This window comes from Hylobates moloch, unplaced genomic scaffold, assembly GCF_009828535.3.
Source record: "Hylobates moloch isolate HMO894 unplaced genomic scaffold, HMol_V3 SCAFFOLD_5, whole genome shotgun sequence".
Taxonomy (NCBI): Eukaryota; Metazoa; Chordata; class Mammalia; order Primates; family Hylobatidae; genus Hylobates; species Hylobates moloch.
The window spans coordinates 104,048,699-104,075,526 of record NW_026652280.1 but is presented as its reverse complement, the minus strand read 5'-3'; the positions used below and the strand labels follow the sequence as shown (position 1 = coordinate 104,075,526).

Here is a 26,828-nt window from a genome sequence, read left to right as displayed (position 1 = left end):
TTGCCAAAGCAGAAGATTTGTAATAGATTTTAAGAGGTACTTATTCTTTCTGGGGAAGGGAAGATCATACATAGGGATTACAAAGGAATACTTACTGTGTTAAAAGTAAAATATTCTGGCTTGGGCACAGTGGCTCATGTCTGTAATCCCAATGCTTTGGGAGGCCAAGGTGGGAAGATTGCTTGAGGCCACCCTGGACTGGGCAATATAGCAAGACCCCATCCTCTACTAAAAATAAATTAGGTGGGCATAGTGATGCATACCTGCAGTCCCAGCTACTCAGGAGGCTGACATGGGAGAATCTCGTGAGCTCAGGAGTTGGACTTACTGTGAGTTATAATTGTGCCACTGCACTACGGCCTGGATGACAGAGCAAGACCCTGTCTCTGAAAAAAAAAAAAAGGAAAATATTGTACAGATTAATCTATTGAAGGGTTATGCCTAGACCAAAAATGAAAATATGAAGGTGCCTCAACATGATATTCATAAGGGAAATAAACATTAATAGTTTAAAGCAGTAACAAAGCAGAATAAACATAAGTGGCTTTTGGAGTACTGATATAAAAGAGGTAAATGTGATTTTCTGAATAAAGTATAAGAGTCTGGATTTGGGCCAGGCGCGGTGGCTCAAGCCTGTAATCCCAGCACTTTGGGAGGCCGAGGCGGGCGGATCACGAGGTCAAGAGATCGAGACCATCCTGGCTAACACGGTGAAACCCCGTCTCTACTAAAAATACAAAAAATTAGCCGGGCGTGTTGGCAGGCGCCTGTAGCCCCAGCTACTCGGGAGGCTGAGGCAGGAGAATGGCGTGAACCCGGGAGGCGGAGCTTGCAGTGAGCCGAGATCACGCCACTGCACTCCAGCCTGGGGGACAGAGAAAGACTCCGTCTCAAAAAAAAAAAAAAAAAAGTCTGGATTTGTTCTTGAGTGCATATATAAAAAGAAAACAGCAGAGAAAACTACTTGGTGTTGATCTTTTGAAACCTGTATGTTTTTGACTTGGCGCGGTGCCTCACGCTATAGTCCCAGCACTTTGGGAGGCCGAGGTGGGTGGATCACCTGAAGTCAGAAGTTTAAGACCAGCCTGGTCAACATGGTGGAACCCCATCTCTACTAAATATACAAAAATTAGCCGGGTGTGGTGGTGGGTGCTTGTAATCCCAGCTATTTGTGAGACTGAAGCAGGAGAATCGCTTGAACCTGGGAGGCGGAGGTTGCAGTGAGCCGAGATCGCACCATTGCGCTCCAGCCTGGGCAACAAGAGTGAAACTTCATCTCAAAAAAAAAAAAGAAAGAAAGAAACCTGCATGTTTTCAACAAAACCTCCTATCTAAATAAGAATGAATGAGTTTGTTTTTCAGCATCTCCTTTATTTTTTATTTTTTATTTTTTTCTCCGAGACTCTGTTTCCCAGGCTGGAGTGCAGTGGCGCAATCTTGGCTCACTGCAACCTTTGCCTCCTGGGTTCAAGCGATTCTCCTGCCTCAGTCTCCTGAGTAGCTGGGACTACAGGCATGTGCCACCACGCCCAGCTAATTTTTGTATTTTTACTAGAGACGGGGTTTCACTGTGTTAGCCAGGATGATCTCGATCTCTTGACCTCGTGATCTACCCGCCTCGGCCTCCCAAAGTGCTGGGATTACAGGCGTGAGCTACTGCACCTGGCCTTTCAGTTAGCATCTCCTTTTACAAATATTTGTTTTACAATGAAATAACTTGTGTCCTCATTTAAATAAATTTTCCAATTGACTACTGGTTTCTTTTTTTTCTTTTATTTGAAATAACAGTATTCTTAGTTAAGTTTGTATAATGTCAAAGGAAAGATCTTGACTAAGCTATTGATATTGAGAGGCAGTGTGGTAAAAGAGAAGAAGCAATGTATGTGATATACACAGAATTTTGGAATCAGAATTGTGCTCAAATAATTATTGGTTGACTAGCTGCTTGACCCTAGGAAAACTTCGCTTTGTTTATTTATGTGCAAAATTGAGATATAATAATACCTACTTTATGAGGCTGTTGTGAGAGTTTGAGAATTTGTATTTCAAGGTCCATTTTATAGTAGGGCTTCAATAATAGCTATTAAATGAAAACATATCTTAGCGAAGTTTGACCCCAACATGCCCACCAGGGGGCAATAGTGATCTTCATTTTATAAGCTATCAACAGTTATTTAAAATAATTTTGCAGGCCGGGCGCGGTGGCTCACGCCTGTACTCCTAGCACTTTGGGAGGCCGAGGCGGGTGGATCACCTGAGGTCAGGAGTTCGAGACCAGCCTGACCAACATGGAGAAACCCCATCTCTACTAAAAATACACAAAAATTAGCCGGACGTGGAGGCGCATGCCTGTAATCCCAGTTACTTGGGAGCCTGAGGCAGGAGAATCGCTTGAACCCAGGAGGCGGAGGTTGTGGTGAGCCGAGATTGCGCCATTGCACTCCAGCCTGGGCGACAAGAGGGAAAACTCCGTCTCAAAAAAAAATAATAATAATAAAATAAAATAATTTTGCATTCAGCGGGATGATACAAAAACTTTACATTAAATTTATATATACATGTTATCAGAACATTCACAATCCTTTGGATTCATATTGGTTCAGTCACACTGATTAAAACAACTTTTTTTTTTTTTTTTGAGACGGAGTCTCGCTCTGTCGCCCAGGCTGGAGCACAGTGGCCCAATCTCGGCTCACTGCAACCTCCGCCTCCTGGGTTCAAGCGATTCTCCTGCCTCAGCCTCCCGAGTAGCTGGGATTACAGGCGCCTGCCACCACACCTGGCTAATTTTTGTATTTTTAGTAGAGACGGGGTTTCACCATGTTGGCCAGGCTGGTCTGGAACTCCTGACCTTGTGATCCACCTGCCACGGCCTCCTGGGATTACAGGCGCCTGTCACCACACCCAGCTAATTTTTTTTGTAGTTTTTAGTAGAGATGGGGTTTCACTATGTTGCCCAGGCTAGTCTCAAACTCCTGGGCTCAAGCAATTCACCTGCCTTAGCCTCCCAAAGTATTGGGGTTACAAGTGTGAGCCACTGTGCCTGGCCCTGACTTTTTTTTTTTTTTTTTGAGACAGAGTTTTGCTCGATCGAGTCGCGCTCTGTCACCCAGGCTGGAGTGTAGTGGTGCAATCTCAGCTCACTGCAAGCTCCGCCTCCCGGGTTCACGCCATTCTCCTGCCTCAGCCTCTCCGAGTAGCTGGGACTACAGGCGCCCGCCACCACGCCCGGCTAATTTTTTTGTATTTTTTAGTAGAGACGGGGTTTCACCGTGGTCTCGATCCCCTGACCTCGTGATCCGCCCACCTCGGCCTCCCAAAGTGCTGGGATTACAAGCGTGAGCCACCGCGCCCGGCCGGCCCTGACTTCTTGAAAGAAGAAAAACTGGAAAGAATATTTAAGCACAGGTAGTGGGAAAACTTAAAAATTAAGAGTAGGCTGGGTGCGGTGGCTCACGCCTATAATCTCAGCACTTTGGGAGGCTGAGGCGGGCAGATAGCTTGAACTCATGAGTTCAAGAGCAACCTGGGCAGCATGGTGAAACCTGGTCTGTACAAAAAAAAAAAAAAATTAGCCAAGCACGGTGATGCACGCCTGTAGTCTCAGCTACTTGGGAGGCTGAGGTGGGAGGACAGCTTGGGCCTGGGAGGCAGAGGCTGCAGTAAGCCAAGATTGTATCACTGCACTGCAGCCTGGGCGATAATGCCAGACTTTATCTTGAAAAAAAAAATTAAGAGTACATTTAAAAAGAAAATATATTGGTTAGTGTGCTGGCTCACGCCTGTAATCCCAGCACTTTGGGAGGCCGAGTTGGGCAGATCACTTGAGGTCAGGAGTTCGAGACCAGCCTGGCTAACATGGTGAAACCCCGTCTTACTAAAAATACAAAAATTAGCTGAGCATGGTGGCGCACGCCTGTAGTCCCAGTTACTTCGGAGGCTGAGGCAGGAGAATGGCGTGAACCTGGGAGGCAGAAGTTGCAGTGAGCTGAGATCGCGCCACTGCACTCCAGTCTGGGCAACAAGAGCAAAACTCCGTCTCAAAAAAAAAGAATACAGGAATAGCCAATAGAGGGTGCAGCTGCTACTTCTACTTCTATACTAACAAAGCTTAATGTCATGCCAGCTGACAAGAAATGTTTATAGGGTCCAGCCCCAGCATCACCGGGCAGGACAAAGAAGTGTAGATTTGGAACTGAGAGGCAATAAATTTGTAACTGGCATAATAGGTATCTCTGAAATTATAGTGAAAGAAATAGAGAAATATAATTCATTTTATAAAAGTAAGATTTATACAAAACTGTTGAGTAATACTTTTTTTCCCCAACAAGGAAGTATCTACAGTTAGAATAATACTTTTGATTCATAAAGTTAGGCATGTCTGTTGCCAGATCTAGTGCACTTCCCTCTTACAACTTAGCTATGAGAATAGCACACAGATGTAAGAGAAGAAGGTTATGAACAAAGTCTTTTTAAAAGTACATTTTGGCCGGGCACAGTGGCTCATGCCTGTAATCCCAGCACTTTGGGAGGCCGAAGCAGGCAGATCACCTGAAGTCAGGAGTTCAAGACCAGCCTGGGCAACATGGCGAGACCTCGTCTCTACTAAAAGTATAAAAATTAGCTGAGTGTCGTGGTGCACACCTGTAATCCCAGCTACTCAGGAGGCTGAGATAGGAGAAGTGCTTGAATCCAGGAGGTGGAGATTGCAATGAGCTGAGACCGTGCCACTGCACTCCAGCCTGGGAGACAGAGCGAGACTCCATCTCAAAAAGTAAGTAAATAAAAAATAAAAGTACATCTTGACATAACTAAAGTATTTTTAGCATTTAGTGTTTTTAGCATTAATCTATTGTACTACCCTTTGACATTCAATATATGAAACTTTTTATTTATTTATTTATTGAGATGGAGTCTTGCTCTGTTGCCCAAGCTGAAGTGCAGTGGTGCAATCTCAGCTCACTGCAATCTCCACCTCCCAAGTTCAAGCGATTCTCTTGCCTCAGCCTCCCAAGTAGCTGGGATTATAGGTGCCCACCATCAAGCCCAGCTAATTTTTGTATTTTTAGTAGAGACAGGGTTTCACCTTGTTGGCCAGGCTGGTCTCGAACTCCTGACCTCAGGTGATCCACCCGCCTCGGCCTCCCAAAGTGCTAGGATTACAGGCATGAGCCACAGCGTCTGGCCATGAAACTTTAGGTTTTTAACTATTCTTGTACTAGAGGTGAATCCTATTCTTCACATCTATCTAGCTGATGAAAAAAGGTAGTATGATTGGGTAAAGCCCAGAAGGGGACTATTCCCTTATCACTGCTCAGCTTTGAGTGAGGTATGCATTTTACACTTACTGCCTGCTGCCAAGGAGAGCTGTGCCCAGCCAGCTTAGGGAGTGGGTAACACTCTTGGTCTGTTAGCTACTAATGCTCAGCACTGGCAGTGCCAAGAGAATGATTAAATGAGGGGAATGTAGTGGCCCTGTACAAAGTATCCTTTTTTTTTTTTTTTTTTTTTTTTTTGAGAAGGAGTCTCGCTCTGTCGCCCAGGCTGGAGTGCAATGGTGTGATCTCAGCTCACTGCAAGCTCCGCCTCCTGGGTTCACGCCATTCTTCTGCCTCAGCCTCCCAAGTGGCTGGGACTACAGGCGCCCACCACCACGCCCAGCTAATTTTTTGTATTTTTAGTAGAGATGGGGTTTCACCATGTTAGCCAGGATAGTCTCGAACTCCTGACCTCGTGATCCACCTGCCTCGGCCTCCCAAAGTGCTGGGATTACAGGCAGGAACAGCACCCGGCCCTCCAAGTATACTAATTTAATCCACTTTAAAGGAAAAACTTTTTAAACCTTAAAAGAATTTTAACACTGATATAATTGGCTTATATCAGTTTGAGTTAGAGAACAAGATTGAGGACATTAGAGTGAAAAGCTGAGGTTTTGATTTAATAAGCTGTTTTTAATTTGCCTCAATTTTTTCTCTACATTGGACCTCATTTGTCTTTCTTACTGAAATAGGTGACCCCCATGCCTCAACAGTACAGTTTTCAAATTCTACCACCTCAGTGCTGGCTACCCTTGCAGCTCTTGCTGAGGCATCAGTCCCCCTCTCCAACTCACACAGAGCCACAGGTAGGTAAGCGATATGCTGCTGAGTGAATCACCACTTTTTCTTTTAAGTCTCCAGCAGATTTAATTTGCATGAAATATTATTAAAGAATTGCATTTAATTAGAGACAGCTAAGGAAAAGGGATGTAGCGTCATCGAACATCAGAAAGAAAAATTGCTAGGTGGTATAATCAGACAGCTGAATAATATCAGAGAATGACTGAATTATTCCTTTGTGTGTTTACAGTTTGAAGTTTGTTTTCCCTGACTCTAGTTACTTCAGATTGAAATGTCTATTCTCACATTAGCAGATTTTTTTGGAGATACTCTATGTTATGTTTTGACTGATGCTATCATAGAATGATTCAAAATAGCAGCCCAGATATCTTAAAGTATCAAAATACATGGGACTGGTACCTTTTTCGTTGTCATATCCTTTGTGCTTCATGGTTTGCTTTTATTTTATTTTATTTTATTTTATTTTTTTTTTTGAGACGGAGTCTCACTCTGTCGCCCAGGCTGGAGTGCAGTGGCGCGATCTTGGCTCACTGCAACCTCCGCCTCCCGGGTTCATGCCATTCTCCTGCCTCAGCCTCTCCGAGTAGCTGGGACTACAGGCGCCCACCACCACGCCCGGCTAATTTTTTTTTTTTGTATTTTTAGTAGAGACGGGGTTTCACCGTGGTCTCGATCTCCTGACCTCCTGATCCGCCTGCCTTGGCCTCCCAAAGTGCTGGGATTACAAGCGTGAGCCACTGCGCCCGGCTGGCTTGCTTTTATTTTCACTGGAGATGTTATTTTGGCATTTCCAAAGGAGTTGGGCAAATATAAGCTATGTATTGCCTTTCTGATATTTAAAACAAAAAAAGTTTTCAAGTTATTTAGCCAGAGCTAGTGGTCTGTGTGGGGAAGACTTAAGGCTTCATATAGGCAGGGGCATATAGTCATAGGTGGGGTTCAGTAGACATTTAGAAATCTGTCTGGAACCCTCTGGCCATCTGCTCCATTATATATGAAAGCAGAATTTCTGATTTATTTCTGCCATGACATTTGGGTGGCAGGAACATTCTTCCAATTCCAATCCTATTTTTCTGAATGGGTGTAATCATAAAGATCTCTACTCAGATGTATATGAGGGAACAACATAGCAAAGGGAAAAGCAGTGTATTAAACTTGTCCTTGCTATTCTTTTGGTTTGCTCTTTGATCTTGGATAAATCACTTCTCCAGGTTCTAGTTTTCTTATCTTTGGCATGATGGTTGGATTAGGTTATCTATCCAGGACCTTTCAGCTTTAATATTTAACTGTTCTTTGTTTCTAAGAGATGTGAATCCTTTATTTCCATTGAACTACTTAGATGTGTTTCATATGGATGGTTGATACCCCATTTATTACTGCAAAGTTCTATCTGTGACTCTTTCTTTTCTTTCTTTCCCTTTCTTTCTTTCTTTCCTTTCTTTTCTTTCTTTCTTTCTTTCTTTCCTTTCTTTTCTTTCTTTCTTTCCTTTCTTTTCTTTCTTTCCTTTCTTTTCTTTCTTTCCCTTTCTTTCTTTCTTTCTTTCTTTCTTTCTTTCTTTCTTTCTTTCTTTCTTTCTTTCTTTCTTTCTTTCTTTCTTTCTTTCTTTCTTTCTTTCTTTCTTTCTTTCTTTCTTTCTTTCTTTCTCCTTCCCTTCCTTCCTTCCCTCCCTCCCTCCCTCCCTTTCTTTCTTTCTTCCTTGAGACAGAGTCTCACTCTGTCACCCAGGCTGGGGTGCGGTGGCATGATCTCAGCTTACTGCCATCTCTACCTCCGGGGTTCAAGCACAATTCTCCTGCATCAGCCTCCCAAGTAGCTGGGATTACAGGCGCCCACCACCATGCCCAGCTAATTTTTGTATTTTTAGTACAGATGGGGTTTTGCCATGTTGGCCAGGCTGGTCTCAAACTACTGACCTTGGTGATCCGCTCACCTCGGCCTTCCAAAGTGCTGGGATTATAGGTGTGAGCCACTGTGCCTGGCCCTGTGACACTTTAGATAGAGAAATTCCATAGTGGTAGGAATTATTTCCTCTAATAGTGCTTAGTTTATTGGGATAGTGACTAATCAAACGGAAAATCTCGGTTCAACATAATACACATAACACTCATAGAATGGTACCTGGCACATAAGCATTGGCTATTTTATTTATATATATATATGTTTGGGGTTTCTTTTGATACAGACAGGATCTTATTCTGTTATTCTGTCACCCAGGCTGGAGTGCAGTGGCACAATCAGAGCTCACTGCAGCTTGAACTTCTGGGCTCAAGTGATCCTCCCACATCAGCCTCCTGAGTAGCTAGGACTAAAGGTGCATGCCACCACGCTCAGTTAATTTTTCAAATTTGGGGGGATGGTCTCACTGCTCAGGCTGGTCTTCAACTCCCAGCCTCAAGCAATCCTCTTGCCGTGGCCTCCCAAAGTGCTGGGATTATGGGCATGAGCCACCATACCCAGCCAGCTATTCTTGATTTATCAGATGAAAAAAGCCACCTAACATTTTTGTCTATCAAACTCCAATATTTTGACTACTTCACATATTATTCTGTTAATTCACTATTAAATATCCCTATTTTCTTATAGAAATGATCTACTCTGATTTATGGTTATTTTAGCCTTTTTTTTTTTTTTTTTTTTTTTGAGACGGATCTCCTCTGTGGCACAATCTCGGCTCACTGCAAGCTCCGCCTCCCGGGTTCAAGCAATTCTCCTGCCTCAGCCTCTCCGAGTAGCTGGGACTACAGGCGCCCGCCACCACGCCTGGCTAATTTTTTTGTATTTTTCGTAGAGACGGGGTTTCACTGTGGTCTCGATCTCCTGACCTCGTGATCCGCCCGCCTCGGCCTCCCAAAGTGCTGGGATTACAAGCGTGAGCCACCGCGCCCGGCCTGCCTTTTTTTTTTGAGACAGAATCTCGCTCTTGTCGCCCAGGCTGGAGTGCAGTAGCAGGATTTTGGTTCACTGCAACCTCCACCTCCTGGGTTCAAGCAATGCTCCTGCCTCAGCCTTCTAAGTAGCTGGGATTATAGGTGCCCATCAACACGCCCAGCTAATTTTTGTGATTTTAGTAGAGATGGGGTTTCACCATGTTGGCCAGGCTGGTCTCGAACCCCTGACTTCAGGTGATCTGCCCACCTCGGCCTCCCAAAGTGCTGGGATTACAGGTGTGAGCCACCGTGCTCAGCCATTTTAGACTTTCAAGATACTTCCTGAAAAAAAAAAAAAAAAAAAGGTTCCAATATCAAATATGTTGGGGAAACAGCATATCTGGTTTTTTTGTTTGTTTTTTGAGACGGAGTCTCGCTCTGTCACTCAGGCTGGAGTGCAGTGGCTCCACCTCGACTCACTGCAACCTCCGCCTCCCAGGCTCAAGCGATTCTCATGCCTCAGCCTCCAAAGTAGCTGGAACTACAGGCATGTGCCACCATGCCTGACTAATTTTTGTACTTTTAGTAGAGACAGGGTTTTGCCATGTTGGCCAGGCTGGTCTCTAACTCCTGGCCTCAAGTGATTCGCCCATCTTGGCCTCCCAAAGTGCTAAGATTATAGGCGTGAGCCACCGTGCCCAGCTGAAACAGAGTATCTTATACCCTGTTGGAGAATCACACCCTGTTAGAAAATCACAATGTTAATTAGCCTATTGAAGTCTCTGATACTCCTACAAAACCAAAAAGTTTAAGCATATTTAAACCAGAATTTTGAAAATGTATTTATACATAGAACCCATCTTTAGTGAAAGTTATTAATACCTCAGTGAACACATTTTATAAAATACTGTTCTAATGCATTGTCTATTTTCTTTTCTCCTGTGATTTAGCATTGTTCACAAAACCTTTTGTGAACTGTTGAATCTCACTTTTTTTTTCAAACGTTCCTCTCCCTGAATGTTGTCAGGTTCAAGGAGGTTGAAATTGCCATACTCCTATTTTTTTAAAAAGCTGAAATTTTAAATTTGCTTTTGTCATCTCTAACCAATTCAGAGGAAATTATAGAAGGAAATTCTGTTGACTCATCAATCCGGCAAGTAATGGGGAATGGAGGCCAGAGGGTCATCACCATAGTGACTGATGGAGTCCCTCTGGGTAATATCCAAACTTCAATCCCTACTGGAGGCATTGGCCAGCCATTTATTGTAACTATGCAAGATGGACAGCAAGGTGAGTTATCTCTTGTAGACAATTGTTTATTAAAAGATATTTTAGATACTCCATACTCACCTAAAAATGAGGCATTAAGACAAATAGTGGAAGTGGGAGATTGCCAGATGCAAGTTGGGCAAAGAAGCTCTGAAAAAGAAAAAGAAATGGAACCAGACTGGCAAAAGCTAATTGCCTAATATGTATAAAATCTGTAGTAAAAACCAGTTGATCCGGTGGAAAAAATAACAAATAATATGAACCAATAGTTCACAGAAAAAAATGTACTGATGGCTCTTAAAAATACGAAAATAGCTGGGTGAGGCGTCTCACGGCTGTAATCCCAGCACTTTGGGAGGCTGAGGCAGGAGGATCACTTGAGATCAGGAGTTCAAGACCAGCCTGGCCAAAATAGCAAAACCCCGTCTCTACTAAAAATACAAAAATTAGCCGGGCATGGTGGCGCACGCCTGTATTCCCAGCTACTCAGGAGGCTGAAGTGGGAGGATCACTTGAGCCCAGGAGGTTGAGGCTGTAGTGAGCCGTGATTATGCCACTGCACACCAGCCTGGATGACAGAGTGAGACTCTGTCTTAAAAAAAAAGGAAAGAAAGAAAAAATATATTCGACCTACTTCATTCATAACAAGAGAAGTGCAAATAAATACTGTACTGACATACCATTATAACACTATGTTGTTAAAGGTATAAGGAAACAAGCACTCTTATAAATCACTTGTGAGAGTGCAAATTAATGGATCCTCTAAAAAGGATATTGGTAATATCTGTAGGTATTAAAGATGTACATAAAGATGTACCTTTGGGTTTTTTTGTTTGCTTGTTTGTTTGAGATGGAGTTCCTCTTTGTTGCCCAGGCTGGAGCACAGTGGCAGGATCTTGGCTCACTGTAACCTCCACCTCCCTGGTTCAAGTAATTCTTGTGCCTCAGCCTCCTGAGTAGCTGGGACTATAGGCGCACACCAACACGCCCAGTTAATTTTTGTGTATTTTTAGTAGAGACAGGGTTTTACCATGTTAGCTAGGCTGTTCTTGAACTCCAGACCTCAAGTGATCCTCCCGCCTAAGCCTCCCAAAGTGCTGGGATTATAGGTATGAACCATCACACCCAGTGATGGTGTGTATCTTTTGGTTAAACAGTTCTTTTTTCTTTTTTGTGTGTGTAACTGGGTCTTGTTCTGTCACCCAGGCTTGTGTGCAGTGGTGCAATCATGGGTCACTGCGGCCTCGACCTCCTGGGCTCAAGCTATCCTCCCGCCTCAGCCACCTGAGTAGCTGGGGCTACAGTTCCACGCCGCCATGCCCAGCTATATTCAGACTGAGGCTATACATTAGTATACTGAGGCATAACATTAGTTGCTTCCAGGGAGGGCAACTGGGTACTAAGGATGAGTGGGAGGCTTTTCAATGTATATGCTTTTATAGTCTTGATGTTTTTAATCATTTAATGTATCAGTTATTCAAAAAAGACATAATTAAAATTTTTTGAAAAGAGGAAGCCCATCATTACAACTCCATGCCTTAAAAATACTGGAGGTTGGCCAGGCACAATGGCTTACATATGTAATCCTGTAATCCTAGCACTTTGGGAGACCAAAGCAGGAGGATTGCTTGAGGCCAAGAGTTCCAAATCAGCTGGGGCAACATAGCAAGACCCCCTCATCTCTACACAATTTTTTAAAACAATAGCCTGGTTGATGGCACGTGCTTATAGTCCCAACTACTCAGGAGGTTTTGGCAGGAGGATCACTTGAGCCCAGGAGCTCAAGGTTGCAGTATGCTACCATAATCATGCCACTGCACTCCAGCCTGGGCAACAGAGCAAAACATTGTCTCATATATATATATTTGTTTCGTGAAACAAACTCTACCTCCTGGTTCTACAGTCTCCTGCCTCCGCCTCCTGGTTGTTCACCATTCTGAGACGGGGTTTCACTATGTTGGTCAGCCTGGTCTCGAACTCCTGACCTCGTGATCCACCCTCCTCGGCCTCCCAAAGTGCTGGAATTACAAGCGTGAGCCACCACACTCGGCCTATAGTTTTTTTGTTGTTTTTTTTTTGTGGTTTTTTTTTTTTAAAGATAGGATCTCCCTTTGTTGCCCAGGCTAGAATGCAGTGGCATGATTATGGCTCACTACAGCCTCGACTTCCCAAGCAACCCTCTCACCTCAGCCTCCCAAGTAACTGGGACTACAGGCATGCACCACCACGCCTGGCTAATTTTTTTTTTTTTTTTTTTTTTTAGACAGGGACTCAGCTGGAGTGCAGTGGCGTGATCTCGGCACACTGCAATCTCCACCTTCTGGGTTCAAGTGATTCTCCTGCCTCAGCCAACGGAGTAGCTGGGATTACAGTCATGTGCCACCATGCCCAGCTAATTTTTTTTTTTTTTTTTTGGTAGAGACAGGGTTTCGCCATGTTGGCCAGGCTGGTCACGAGCTCCTGAACTCAAGTGATCTGCCTGCCTTGGCCTCCCAAAGTGCTGGGATTACAGGTGTGAGTCAACACCCCTGGCCTTTTTGTATTTTTTGTACAGACTGGGTCTTACTATGTTGTCTATGTTGGGATTTATAATTTTTAAATTATTTCAACTGATGGATCAGGAAGTATGGGAAGGTAAGAATTAAACTTATTATAATCCAAACTTTGATATCATAAATTCTAATTTATGCATTGCTGATATTTTTGTGAACATAGTTATCATTTTAAGTTTTTAGGGCTCATTGGGTAGGTGAGAGACTGCTTATAATGGAAATAAATAAATGAAAACTGAGATGTTTTGGAGAAAAAGAATAGAATTGAGGCTTTACCTAAATAAACTATACTACTTTTTTATTTTTGTTTTTAAAATTTATTTATTTATTTATTTGGAGGTGCAATCTCAGCTCCCTGCAACCTCAGCCTCCTAGGCTCAAGCAGTCCTTCCACCTCAAGTCCCAAGTAGCTAGGACCACAGGTGCGAGCCACCACACCCAGCTAATTTTTTACTTTTTCACAGAGACAAGGTCCCCAGCCTGGCCTCAAACTCCTGGGCTCAAGCAATCTTTCTACCTTGGCTTCCTAAAGTTCTAGGATTACAGGCGTGAGCCGCTGTGCTCAGCCTACACTACTTTTTACAAATATGTTTAAGGCCCAAAGAAGGAAAACAGATTTTGTAAGTTATCTGCAGAAAAATTTAAATCCCAGACTAAACTTCCATTTCTACTCAACATATATCTAAGCTGCTTTCCACTGACATCAGTTGATGAGTTTATAAAGAAATACAAACCAATTTTTAAATCTGCCAAACCCAATGATTAGGTAAATCTTCTGTTTTTTGTTTTTGTTTTTAAATTTTTGTCCGGACATGGTAGCTCACGCCTGTAATCCCAGCACTTTGGGAGGCCAAGGTGGGCAGATCATGAGGTCAGGAGATCAAGACCATCCTGGCTAATGCGGTGAAACCCTGTCTCTACTAAAAATACAAAAAAATTAGCCGGGCCTGGTGGCGTGTGCCTGTAGTCCCCACTACTCCGGAGGCTGAGTCAGGAGAATGGGGTGAACCCGGGAGGCGGAGCTTGCAGTGAGCAGAGATCTCGCCACTGCACCCCCAACCCGGGGGCAAAAGGGGAAACCCAACCCCAAAAAAAAAAAAAAAAAAAAAAATGCTGTGATTACAGGCATGAGCTACTGTGTCTGGCCAAATCTTCTGTTTTAAAATAATCATAATATATCCTAAAACCTAAATATAATTTTTAACTTTTTATCTTTAGATCATTAAAGATTTAGTACAGTTCTTTTTTTTTTTTTTTTTGAGACGGAGTCTCGCTCTGTCGCCCAGGCTGGAGTGCAGTGGCGCAATCTCGGCTCACTGCAAGCTCCGCCTCCCAGGTTCATGCCATTCTCTGCCTCAGCCTCTCCGAGTAGCTGGGACTACAGGCGCCCGCCACCACGCCCAGCTAATTTTTTGTATTTTTTAGTAGAGACGGGGTTTCACCGTGGTCTCAATCTCCTGACCTTGTGATCCGCCCGCCTCGGCCTCCCAAAGTGCTGGGATTACAAGCGTGAGCCACCGCGCCCGGCAAGATTTAGTACAGTTCTAAGAAATAATACAGAGAAATCTATTGCTGGGATTACAGGCACATGCCACCATGCCTGTCTAATTTTTTGTATTTTTGGTAGAGACGGGGTTTTGCCATGTTGGCCAAGCTGGTCTCGAACTCCTGACCTCGGGTGATCCGCCCACCTTGGCCTCCCAAAGTGCTGGGATTACAGGTATGAGCCACCGTGCCCATCCTCTACTTTGTCATTTCAAGAATGTTATGTAAGTGGAATCATACAGTATACATGATTTTGAGATTGGCTTTTTTCCTTTCAGCATAATTCCCTTGATACCCATGCAAAGTGTTGTTTGAATCAGTATTTCATTCCTTCTTATTGCTGAGTATTATTCCATGATATGGATGTACCACAGTTTGTTTAACCATTTACCCAATGAAGGACATTTAAGTTGCTTCCAGTTTCAGCTATCTAAAAATAAAACTGGTTGGGCACAGTGAGTGGCTCATGCCTATAATCGCAGCACTTTGGGAGGACTACGCCGGCAGATAGCTTAAGCACAGGAGTTTGAAATCAGCCTGGACAACATGACGAAACCCATCTCTAAAAAAAAATACAAAAAAAGAAAAAAATTAGCCAGGCATGCTGGTGTGTGCCTGTAGTCCCAGCTACTTGGGAGGGTCACTGGAGGCCAGGAGGTTGAGGCTGCAGTGAGACATTCTGCCACTGCACACCAACCTGGATAACAGAGTGAGACTCTGTCTCATAAAAAGTAAATAAATAAATAAATAAATAAAGCATTATGAATACCATAATTGTTTACAGGTTCTTATGGAAAATAAAAAAATGGGAAATAGGGCCGGGCTCAGTGGCGCACGCACTTTGGGAGGCCAAGGTGGACGGATCACAGGGTCAAGAGATCGAGACCATCCTGGCCAATATGGTGAAACCACATCTCTACTAAAAATACAAAAATTATCTGGGTGTGGTGGCACATGCCTATAGTCCCAGATACTCGAGAGGCTGAGGCAGGAGAATCTCTTGAACCCGGGAGGCGGAGGTTGCAGTGAGCCAAGATGTGCCACTGCACTCCACCTGAAGACAGAGCGAGACTCTGTCTCAAAATAAAAAGAAAAGAAAAGAAAACAAATGGGAAATAGGCCAGGCATGGTGGCTCAAGCCTATAATCCCAGCACTTTGGGAGGCAAAGGTGGGTGAATCACCTGAGATCAGGAATTTGAGACCAGCCTGCCTAACGTGGCGAAACCCCATCTCTACTAAAAGTACAAAAATTAGTCAGGCGTGGTGGCAGGCACCTGTAATCCCAGCTACTCGGGAGGCTGAGGTAGGAGAATCACTTGAACCTGGGAGGTGGAGGTTGCAGTGAGCCAACATCATGCCAATGCACTCCAATCCGGCCTGGGCGGAGCCAGACTCTGTCTCAAGAAAAAAAGAAGTAGGAAATAAATTTTCTATTCTCTGGGATAAATGCCCGAGAGTACAATTGCTGCGTCATATGGTAAGTGTGTGTTTTGTTTTTTAAGAAACTGCCAAACTTGGGCGGATCACCTGAGGTCGGGAATTTTTTTTTTTTTTTTTTTGAGACGGAGTCTCGCTCTGTCGCCCAGGCTGGAGTGCAGTGGCGCAATCTCGGCTCACTGCAAGCTCCGCCTCCCGGGTTCACGCCATTCTCCTGCCTCAGCCTCTCCGAGTAGCTGGGACTACAGGCGCCCGCCACTACGCCCGGCTAATTTTTTGTATTTTTAGTAGAGACGGGGTTTCACCGTGGTCTCGATCTCCTGACCTCGTGATCCGCCCGCCTCGGCCTCCCAAAGTGCTGGGATTACAAGCGTGAGCCACCGCGCCCAGCCGAGGTCGGGAATTTGAGACCAGCGTGACCAACATGGAGAAACCCCATCTTTACTAAAAATACAAAATTAGCCAGGTGTGGTGGCACATGCCTGTAATCCCAGCTACTCGGGAGGCTGAGGCAGGAGAATCACTTGAACTGGGGACAGAGGTTGCGGTGAGCCAAGATCGCGCCATTGCACTCCAGCCTGAATAGTAAGAATGAAACTCCGTCTCGAAAGAAAGAAAGAGAGAGAGACAGAGAAAGAAAGAAACTGGCAAACTATTTTCTTTTCTTTTTTTTTTTTTGAAATGGAGTCTCACTCTGTCACCCAAGCTGGAGTGCAGTGGCACTATCTCAGCTAACTGCAACCTCCGCATACCAGGTTCAAGCGATTCTCCTGCCTCAGCCTCCCGAGTAGCTGGGATTACAGGCAGGTGCCACCACACCTGGCTGATTTTTGTATTTTTTGTAGAGATGCGGTTTGACTATGTTGGCCAGGCTGGTCTCAAACTCCTGAGCTCAGGCAATCCGCCTGCCTCGGCCACCCAAAGTGCTGTGATTACAGGGCATGAGCCACTGCGCCCAGCCTGCCAAACTGTTTTCTAGAGTGGCTGTACCATTTTACATTCCCACCAGCAATTTATGAATAATCCAGCATGTCTACATCCTCTCCAGCATTTGGTGTCATCACTTTTTAAAAAACTTTTAGCCTGGCACGGTGGCTCACACCTGTAATCCCAGTACTTTGTGAGGCCGAGGCAGGTGGAATATCTGCGGTCAGGAGTTCGAGACCAGTCTAGCTAACATGGAGAAACCCAGTCTCTATTAAAAATACAAAAATTAACTGTGTGTGATGGCATGCACCTGTAGTCCCAGCTACTCAGGAGGCTGAGGCAGGAGAATTGCTTCAACCCAGGAGGTGGAGGTTGCAGTGAGCTGAGATTGTGCCACTGCACTCCAACCTGGGTTACAGAGTGAGACTTCTTGGAAAAAAAAAAAAAAAGGCCGGGCATGGTAGCTCACACCTGTAATCCCAGCACTTTGGGAGGCCAAGGCAGGTGGATCACGTGAGGTCGGGAGTTCAAGACCAGACTGACCAACATGGAGAAACCCCATCTCTACTAAAAATACAAAATTAGCCGGGTATGGTGGGGCATGCCTGTAATCTCAGCTATTTCGGAGGCTGAGGCAGGAGATGACTTGAACCCAGGAAGTGGAAGTTGCAGTTAGCCGAGATCACACCATTGCACTCCAGCCTGGGTAACGAGAGCAAAACTCCATCTCAAAAAAAAAAAAAAAAAACAACTTTTAGCCATTCTGACAGATGTGTAGTGTGTCATGTATGTTGTGTGTGTGTTGACTCTTCTCTCACTTATATATGAGAAGAGAATTAATTTAGGTACAGATAATGGCTATTGGCTTTTATTAGAGGTCTCAAAAATATATAAAGACTTCAGGCCTTCTTTTGACAGATTATTTCTGCAGTTTTTGTTTGTTTGTTTGTTTAAGATAGGGTCTCACTCTGTCGCCCAGGCTGGAGTGCAGTCGCGAGTTCTTGGCGCACTACAGCCTCAACTTCCCAGGCTCAAGTGATCCTCCCACTTCAGCCTCCCAAGTAGCTGGAATTACAGGCATGCTCCACCATGCCTGGCTAATTTTTTTATTTTTTTTGCGGAGACGGTGTTTGCCATGTTGCCCAAGCTGGTCTTGAACTCCTGAGCTCAAGTGATCCTCCCATCTTAGCCTCCCAACATGGTAGAATTATAGGTGTGAGCCACCTCACCCTGCCATTTCTGGGCGAATTGATAAGCTAATTGGCCATAGGTGACCTAGAGTCAGACACCTTCATATAAGAGCCTCAGACTTGGGACTTACTTGCATGGCTTCCAAGCCTGCAAATCTATACCTTTCCTTTTTGAGCCATTCTCAGTGCTCTATTAATCCTTTTTGTTTCTCCCTGAAGGGCCATGCCTTACCTGTTGATTCTAAAATTCAAAGAGATATTAAAAATGATATATCAAATAATATATGTAACTTTCTCTTTGCTTTTTTGTTGAGATGGGGTCTTGCTATGTTGTTTAGGCTAGCCTTGAACTCCTGGACTCAAGAAGTCCTCCAGTCAGCTGCCTGAGTAGCTAGGACCACAGGCACACACCACTGTACCCAACCTAGAATATATTTTATTTTATTTTCTAATTAAAAGCAAGCAAAACTTCTTTGTTTTATTATGCATTCATCACTTCCAATTGGTGTCCTTTGACTTGTAGTTCTAACTGTACCTGCTGGTCAGGTTGCAGAAGAGACTGTAATTAAAGAGGAAGAAGAAGAGAAGTTGCCACTAACAAAGAAACCAAGGATAGGAGAGAAGACAAACAGTGTGGAGGAAAGCAAGGTAATGTTTTTAGGAGCGATGAAAAGAATTTAAAGCCATAATTATCAAGGCCTGAACCCTTCTTCATCTTTTTTTTTTCTTTTTGAGACAGTCTTGCTGTCTTGCCCAGGCTGGAGTACAGTGGCATGATCTCAGCTCACTGCAACCTCCGCCTCCCAGGCTCAAGTGATTCTCATGCCTCAGCCTCCTGAGTAGCTGGGATTACAGGCACCTGCCACCATGCCTGGCTAATTTTTGTATTTTTAGTAGAGACGGGGTTTCACCATGTTGGCCAAGTTGGTCTCGAACTCCTGACCTCAAATAATCTGCCCGCCTCTGCCTCCCAAAGTGCTTGGATTATAGGTGTGAGGCACCGCGCCTGACCTTTTTGTCTACTATCTGGATAATTTATGATCAGGAATTTACCTGGTGGTGACATGGCTTATTTTTACAGGAAGGCAATGAAAGAGAGCTACTACAGCAACAACTCCAGGAGGCCAATCGAAGAGCCCAGGAATACCGACACCAGCTCCTAAAGAAAGAGCAGGAAGCAGAACAGTACCGTCTTAAGCTGGAGGCCATAGCCCGACAGCAGCCCAATGGAGTTGATTCCACCATGGATGAAGAGGTGGCTGAGGTAGATGCTGTAGTAGTCACAGAGGGGGAGTTGGAAGAGAGAGAGACAAAAGTGACTGGGTCAGCAGGGACCACAGAGCCTCACACTAGAGTTTCCATGGAAACTGTTTCATCTTAATATGCAAGGGCCACAATTTGCACTGTGTTCATATTAATCCTCTTTTTAAAAAGAAAATATACAGAAGACAAACATTGTATAAAAACTAAGAGTGTCTTTAAGAAGAAAACTATAGCAGGGTACAATGCTTGGGCTCGGGAAGTTTCTCTGTGCAACTGGAAAATTCAAAGCCATATTTAGGGAACATTTTTTCTGAGGGGCCAAAAGAATAAGGACCAAATTTCTTAGCTCATATCATTGCTTTAAACATAGAAGTAAAAGAATACTGCATGTTGTGGGTTGATTTTTTTTTATTAAATGACTTTCTCACAAAAGATTTTAAGATAACATTTCTAATATATATGCACCAATATATATGCCTTTAATAATTACACCATCAAGTGACCTGAAAATGCCCCTTAGATTTATGATGCATATCTGTTGGAAAAACTAATTGGGAGGGAGGTTAGACAAGCTTTGGGGAAGTCTCCAAAGGAGCAGGAACTCCCAACCTTAAGTTAATTTCACTGAAGAGAATTTTCCTTTTTTTTTTTTTTTTTTTTGAGACACGGTCTGACTCTGTCACCCAGGCTAGAGTACAGTGGTGCAATCTTGGCAAACTGCAACCTCTGCCTCCAGGGCGCAGCCTCCTGAGTAGCTGGGAGGACAGGCATATGCCACCATATCACTGAAAAGAAATTTTTGATTGTCTGACAGATATGTATCCATTATGTGTCTATAGCTCAGATGCTTGTGTAAAAAACTGAAATAAGCTGGGTGTGGTGGCTCACACCTGTAATCCCAGCACTACTTTGGGATGTTGAAATGGGAGAATTCTTTTTTTTTTTTTTTTTGAGACGGAGTCTCGCTCTGTCGCCCAGGCTGGAGTGCAGTGGCGCAATCTCGGCTCACTGCAAGCTCCGCCTCCCGGGGTTCACGCCATTCTCCTGCCTCAGCCTCTCTGAGTAGCTGGGACTACAGGCGTCTGCCACCACGCCTGGCTAATTTTTTGTATTTTTAGTAGAGACGGGGTTTCACCGTGGTCTCGATCTCCTGACCTCGTGATCCGCCCGCCTCGGCCTCCCAAAGTGCTGGGATTACAAGCGTGAGCCACCGCGCCCGGCGAAATGGGAGAATTCTTGAGTCCAGGAGTTTGAGATGAGCCTGGGCGACATAGAAACCTGTGTCTACAAAAAATTTAAAAATTAGCCAAGTATGGTGACAGGCATCTATGGTTCCAGCTACTCAGGAGGCTGAGGTGGGAGGATCGCTTGCGCCTTGGAGGTCAAAACTGCAGTGAGCCGTGGTTGCGCCACTGCTCTCCAGGCTTGAGTGACAGAGCAAGACTGTATCTCAAAGGAAAAAGGAAACTAGGCCAGGCGAGGTGGCTCACGCCTGTAATCCCAACACTTTGGGAGGCCGAGGCGGGCGGATCACGAGGTCAGGAGATCAAGAACATCCTGGCTAACACGGTGAAACTCCATCTCTACTAAAAATACAAAAAATTGGCCGAGCGCAGTGGCTCACGCCTGTAATCCCAGCACTTTGGGAGCAGAGGCAGGTGGATCACAAGGTCAAGAGATTGAGATCATCCTGGCCAACATGGTGACAACCCGTCTCTACTAAAAATACAAAAATTACCCAGGTGTAGTGGCACATGCCTGTATCCCAGCTACTTGGGAGGCTGAGGCAGGATAATTGCTTGAACCAGGGAGGCGGAGGTTGCAGTGAGCCAAGATCGCGCCACTGCACTCCAGCCTGGCGACACAGCGAGACTCTATCTCAAAACAAAACAAAACAAACAAACAAAAATACAAAAAATTAGCCGGGCGTGGTGGCACCTGCCTGTAATCCCAGCTACTTGGGAGGCTGAGGCAGGAGAATCGCTTGAACCCGGGAGGCGGAGGTTGCAGTGAGCTGAGATCGCACCATTACACTCCAGCCTGGGCAACAGAGCCAGACTCTGCCTCAAAAAAAAAAAAAAGGAAACTGAAATAGAGTTTTTAAAAACTGAACTGGAAAGCCGAGGCGAGCGGATCACCTGAGGTCGGGAGTTCCAGACCAGCCTGACCAACATGGAGAAACCCTGTCTCTACTAAAAATACAAAATTAGGGCCAGGCCCGGTGGCCCACGCCTGTAATCCCAGCACTTTGGGAGGCTGAGGCGGGTGGATCACGAGGTCAGGAGTTCAAGACCAGCCTGGCTGAGATGGTGAAATCCTACTAAAAATACAAAAATTCACCTGGCGAGGTGGCAGGCACCTGTAATCCCAGCTACTCGGGAGGCTGAGGCAGTAGAATCGCTTGAACCCGGGTGACAGAGGTTGCAGTGATCCAAGATCATGCCACTGCACTCCAGCCTGGGCGATAGAGTGAGACTCTGTCTCAAACAAACAAAACAAAATTAGCTGGGTGTGGTGGCACATGCCTGTAATCCCAGCTACTCGGGAGGCTGAGGCAGGAGAATCTCTTGAACCCGGGAGGCGGCAGTTGCAGTGAGCCGAGATGGCGCCATTGCACTCCAACCTGGGCAACAAGAGTGAAACTCCATTTAAAAAAAAAAAAAAAAAAACTAGAAAGGAAAGAAAACTTGTTTATGTGGGAGGAGTATATATAAAACCAAAATCCAGGCTGTGTTTCCACAGTGCTGGGAAGTGGCCAGAAAAAGGCTTATGGGGGCTATGAAACTCTGGTCTTGAGATATAAACTTTGCTCTGACTGGATTTTATAAAATTACAGTGAGGAGGGTAGTCTCTTGTCAGAACAACTTGTTTCCAAACATTTATGTAATGTCAAGCTCAGTCTTTTTCTTTTTTTTGAGACGGAGTCTTGCTCTTGTTGCCCAGGCTGGAGTGCAATGGCATGATCTCAACTCACCGCAACCCCCGCCTCCCGGTTTCAAGCTATTCTCCTGCCTCAGCCTCCCGAGTAGCTGGGATTACAGGCATGCGCCACCACGCCCGGCTAATTTTGTATTTTCAGTAGAGACAGGGTTTCTCTATGTTGGTCAGGCTGGTCTGGAACTCCCGGCCTCAGGTGATCGGCCTGCCTCGGCCTCCCAAAATGCTGAGATTACAGGCATGAGCCACCCCACGCACAGCCTAGACTCTAATTTTATAAAACTTTGTTGAATTTTCTAAGTGTCATTTAGGACATATTATGCTTTTCTGTGGAGCTTATATCTTATCCTCTTATGTGCAACAAAAAGGGGGTCGGAGGTAAATGCTGATGATGATGTTTAGTTTTATTTCCTTTTGATCTGGCATGAGTAAATTGCTCTGTTTCCTTAAGCTTGGATCTGTTACAGAAGGGCATGTTAGATGGACATTCTCTGCCTTTAGCCAGTAGCTACCCGAGAGAGTGAGCTTGTTGGGCCTGACAAAGGGAATAAGAACTATCAGTGCCATAAAGAACCAAAGATTCTGGCTACTTTGTCTTCTTCCTTTCTCTCCCACTATGCCTACACTTCCTCTGCCCAGACACTTTTGGAAAGTGTTCAACTGCTGGGTTTTCTTTTTCTTTTTTTTTTGAGACAGAGTTTCGCTCTTGTTGCCCAGGCTGGAGTGCAGTGGCATGATCTCGGCTCACCGCAACCTCTACCTCCTGGGTTCAAGCGATTCTCCTGCCTCAGCCTCCCGAGTAGCTGGGACTACAGGCATGCGCCACAATGCCCAGCTAATTTTGTATTGTTAGTAGAGATGGGGTTTCTCCATGTTGGTCGGGCTGGTCTTGAACTCCTGACCTCAGGTGATCCGCCTGTCTCGAACTCCTAAAGTGCTGGGATTATAGGCGTGAGCCACTGCGCCCAGCCACCTGCTGGGTTTTCTTTGTATGTCAACATGGAGTTTTTCCCAAAGAAAGGGAATATGGATGGAGAGAGAGAGGTTATGAACAGGTTATGTTACAGAGGTTATTGCCTTTGAAACTGGGCCCTCATCGTTCTAGACTTGCTTGCTTTGTTATAAATTAGAAGAAACCAGAGGGAGATGTGCCAAGTAAACATTTGAATGACTGTTTAGAATATGGTTTTCTTAATTAGCAGTCATGGGGAAAACATGCATTTTTAATTTGGAAAAAAACCTGACAGTTAACATGGTTCTGTTTACCTTGATTAGTGAAGTAATTTGCTGCAGTGTTACAGAGGAGCAGAATCATTTGGGTCTCAAAACAGACTGAAAACTTAACTCCCCAAATCAAATTTAACCAACAGAATTGGTTATTATACATTTATAGGCAAAAATATCAGTTTGGAAATTAACCTTGGCTACTGGCCACCTTAGCTAGGTTTTCTCCACAGATCTGAGTACTGAACACTTCCCAGTTGATTGGAGGATATTCTGGGCTGTTGGGGATGACAGGGAAATGTGAGGGGGAGTAGCCTAGGTAAGGGTGATGATGAAATTGTTCTATCTGCTGTCAAATAATCTTTTCCTGTTTGCAGTGTTTTTATTTTTTCTGAGTCCCTTTGGGAACCAGGTGCTAACAAGAAGCTGTTATGTGTGGGATTTCGGAGCCTTACTTTAACAATGGAGGAACCAAATATCATTTTAGATGTCTTTTATTTATGTTATTGGTGCATATGTTGACTTTAATCCCTCTTCCCCCACACCTTGCCCATTAAGGGGGAGGAGGTTAACTCTGCAGATGATATTCAGTATTCAGGCCCAACCAGCTCACTCTCTCGGGTAGCTACTGGCTAAAGGCAGAGAATGTCCATCTAACATGCCCTTCTGACTATACAGTCACCACTTTTTGCGGGGAATTCTTTAGCAGATCTTATTGTTCTTTCTGCAGAAGCTATCATTCCTACCTCCCCAACCCCCAAAATCTCTAATACAGGCCAAGTCATTTTTTATGATGGGTCTCTGAGATAGTGCAGTTTGTTAGAGGAGAGGCTAGGGTAGGGAGGGAGAGAATGGAGGTATCTGAAAATAAGTAAGAAAAAGGCATTTATTTTTATTTACTTGGAACAGTCCTCTTGGCATCCCAGATACGGGAAATAGGATTTGATCTCCAATTGTATTGCCATGGAGAGAATGGCAGGTGAGGATGCTTTGAAGTAGTTAGAAATTAAATATTGAATACATTAATGGCAATACCATTTCATGACTTTGCATATCTTTCTGGATTAGTCATGGAAGTTGGGGAAATATTGCTTAGATCTTCTGGGTTAGAGGATTCCAACTGGCTTATTGGCAAGGTTGGATTATTAAGAATCAAATAGCAGACAAAAATGGCTGGGCACGGTGGCTCACGCCTGTAATCCCAGCACTTTGGGAGGCTGAGGTGGGTAGATCACTTGAGGTCAGGAGTTCGAGACCAGCCTGGCTGACATGGCAAAACCCTGTCTCTACCAAAATACAAAAATTAGTTGGGCATGATGGCACACGCCTGTAGTTCCAGCTACTCTGGAGGCTGAAACAGGAGAATTGCTTGAACCCAAAAGGTGGAGTTTACAGTGAGCTGAGATTGTGCCACTGCACTTCAGCCTGGGCAATAGAGCGAGACTCTGTCTCAAAAAAAAAAGAAAAAGAAAAAACAGACAAATGGATCAGAATTGGTGCTTGAGCAAGAGAAACTTCGAGCTTAGGATGGTTGTCTACTTTAAAATAAAGCTGCTGGCCGGGCACAGTGGCTCACGCCTGTAATCTCAGCAGTTTGGGAGGTCAAGGTGGGTGGATCACGAGGTCAGGAGATGGAGACCATCCTGGCTAACACGGTGAAACCCCAGCCCTACTAAAAATACAAAAAATTAGCCAGGCGTGGTGGCGGGTGCCTGTAGTCCCAGCTACTTGGGAGGCTGAGGCAGGAGAATGGCGTGAACCCGGGAGGCAGAGCTTGCAGTGAGCTGAGATCGCCCTACTGCAACAGATCGCCCGGGCAACAGAGTGAGACTCGGTCTCAAAAAAATAAATAAATAAATAAAATAAAATAAATAAAGCTGCTGGCCAGGCACGGTGGCTCACGCCTGTAATCCCAGCACTTTGGGAGGCCGAGGCGGGAGGATCACTTGAGGCCAGGCCAACGTGGTGAAACTTAGTCCCTACTAAAAATACAAAAATTAGCCGGGAGTAGTGGCTCGTCACCATACTGGTGAGAAAAAAAAAGAAGAGAGAGAGGCCGGGCGCGGTGGCTCACAAAAAAAAAAAAGAAAAAGAAAAAAAAAGAAATATCAGTTTGAGAAATGATTATTTTTTTCTTTTTTCTTTTTTTTTTTTGAGACAGTGTCTCTCTCTGTCGCCCAGGCTGGAGCGCAGCAGCATGATCTTGCAACCTCCGTCTCCTGGGTTCAAGCGATTCTTCTGCCTGAGCCTCCCAAGTAGCTGGGATTACAGGCATGCGCTAATTTTTCTATTTTTAGTAGAGACGAGGTTTCACCATATTGGCCAGGCTGGTCTCGAACTCCTGACCTCGTGATCCACCCTCCTCGGCCTCCCAAAGTGCTGGGATTACAGGTGTGAGCCACTGTGCCCAGCCTCTTTTTTTTTTTTTTCTCACCAGTATGATGATGACCATTTTAAGAAAGCTTGTGTGGCTCTCTCCTATCATTACAGACCTCCAGAGCTGGAAAATTTGAGGCATTTACTGAACTCTTCCTGATAGTTTAATATGGAGTGGGAATCAGTTTTTGTCCTAATTAGAGAAAGCTTCCTCTTCTCTACTCCTTGTGCACACCCATCTCTGGATAGCTAGAAAAGGAGCTTCAGAATGGACTATACGTCATGACCACCTGTATGCACTCTAGGCTCTTATTTGTCTCTATTTTATGTGGTGACTATTTCCCCCTTCTGAGTAGTACTATTATTTCCTATGCCAATTTTTTTAAGTCTCTGATGCTGCCCTTTTTAAATTTTTATTTTATTTTTTAGCCTCTTTAGTATTAGGGGGTGAGGTGACATTCCTAGACTCTACAGTAGCAGTTTGGCATGTTAGTGACAGGAAATTGTGATTCCCTGTCTCCCCCTCGTCCTACCTTTTCTGCTTTTGTGATTTCATTGTTCCTATCTCATTGAGGCTTTCCCAGGCACTCGAATTTAGTTAGCAGGTCATTTCTAATCTCTGGGCCTTGTCTTTTCTCTCTCCATTCCCCTCCTTCCCTACCACATATTTTTTGTTTATTCTGAGGTGGTTTGTTTCTGAAAGTTAATCTAGGTCACCTTCTATATCCTGTGCTTTCTAGTTGGCTTTAGACATCTTGTTCTAGCAACAATGATGGTAGCAGCTCTCTCCCTGGCCTTGCCCCATGTGCTCTCCTTCTGTCAAGGCCATTTGTGTGTATACTTCGGCAGGTGTGTGTGTGGGGGGATGCGCCCAGACTATTCTCACAATGTCCTCAGTTTCTCAGGTTGTCTGACAGCTTTATGTACAGCATATTTTTAGAAAAACTTAATATACTTCTTTATTTAGAATAGGGTTTTATTCTGATGAGCAAGTTTGTGTGTATATGTGTGTATGAGCATTTGTATGTATATATACTTATACAGATCTATATTATATATACAGTTTTTGTACTATCATTTAAAATAAAAATGTTTCTCAATAAAATGTCAAAGCCGACCA

At 44.5% G+C, this 26,828-nt stretch overlaps 1 protein-coding gene across 9 annotated transcripts in view; it reads left to right on the top strand.

The window, feature by feature from the left end:
- GABPB2 (GA binding protein transcription factor subunit beta 2) overlaps positions 1–26,828 on the top strand; it is a 57,037-nt gene extending 30,209 nt beyond the window's left edge. For 6 of the 9 annotated variants that reach the window (XM_032154709.2, XM_058439297.1, XM_032154708.2 and 3 more), the window contains 4 exons: positions 6,011–6,124; positions 10,101–10,277; positions 18,432–18,556; positions 18,990–26,828. In XM_032154709.2, coding sequence (XP_032010600.1) covers positions 6,011–6,124; positions 10,101–10,277; positions 18,432–18,556; positions 18,990–19,289 — 716 coding nt within the window. In that variant the 3' untranslated portion in view covers positions 19,290–26,828. The remainder of the gene's footprint in view (positions 1–6,010; positions 6,125–10,100; positions 10,278–18,431; positions 18,557–18,989) is intronic. The other 3 variants (XM_032154713.2, XM_032154712.2, XM_032154716.2) reach the window with 3 other exon arrangements.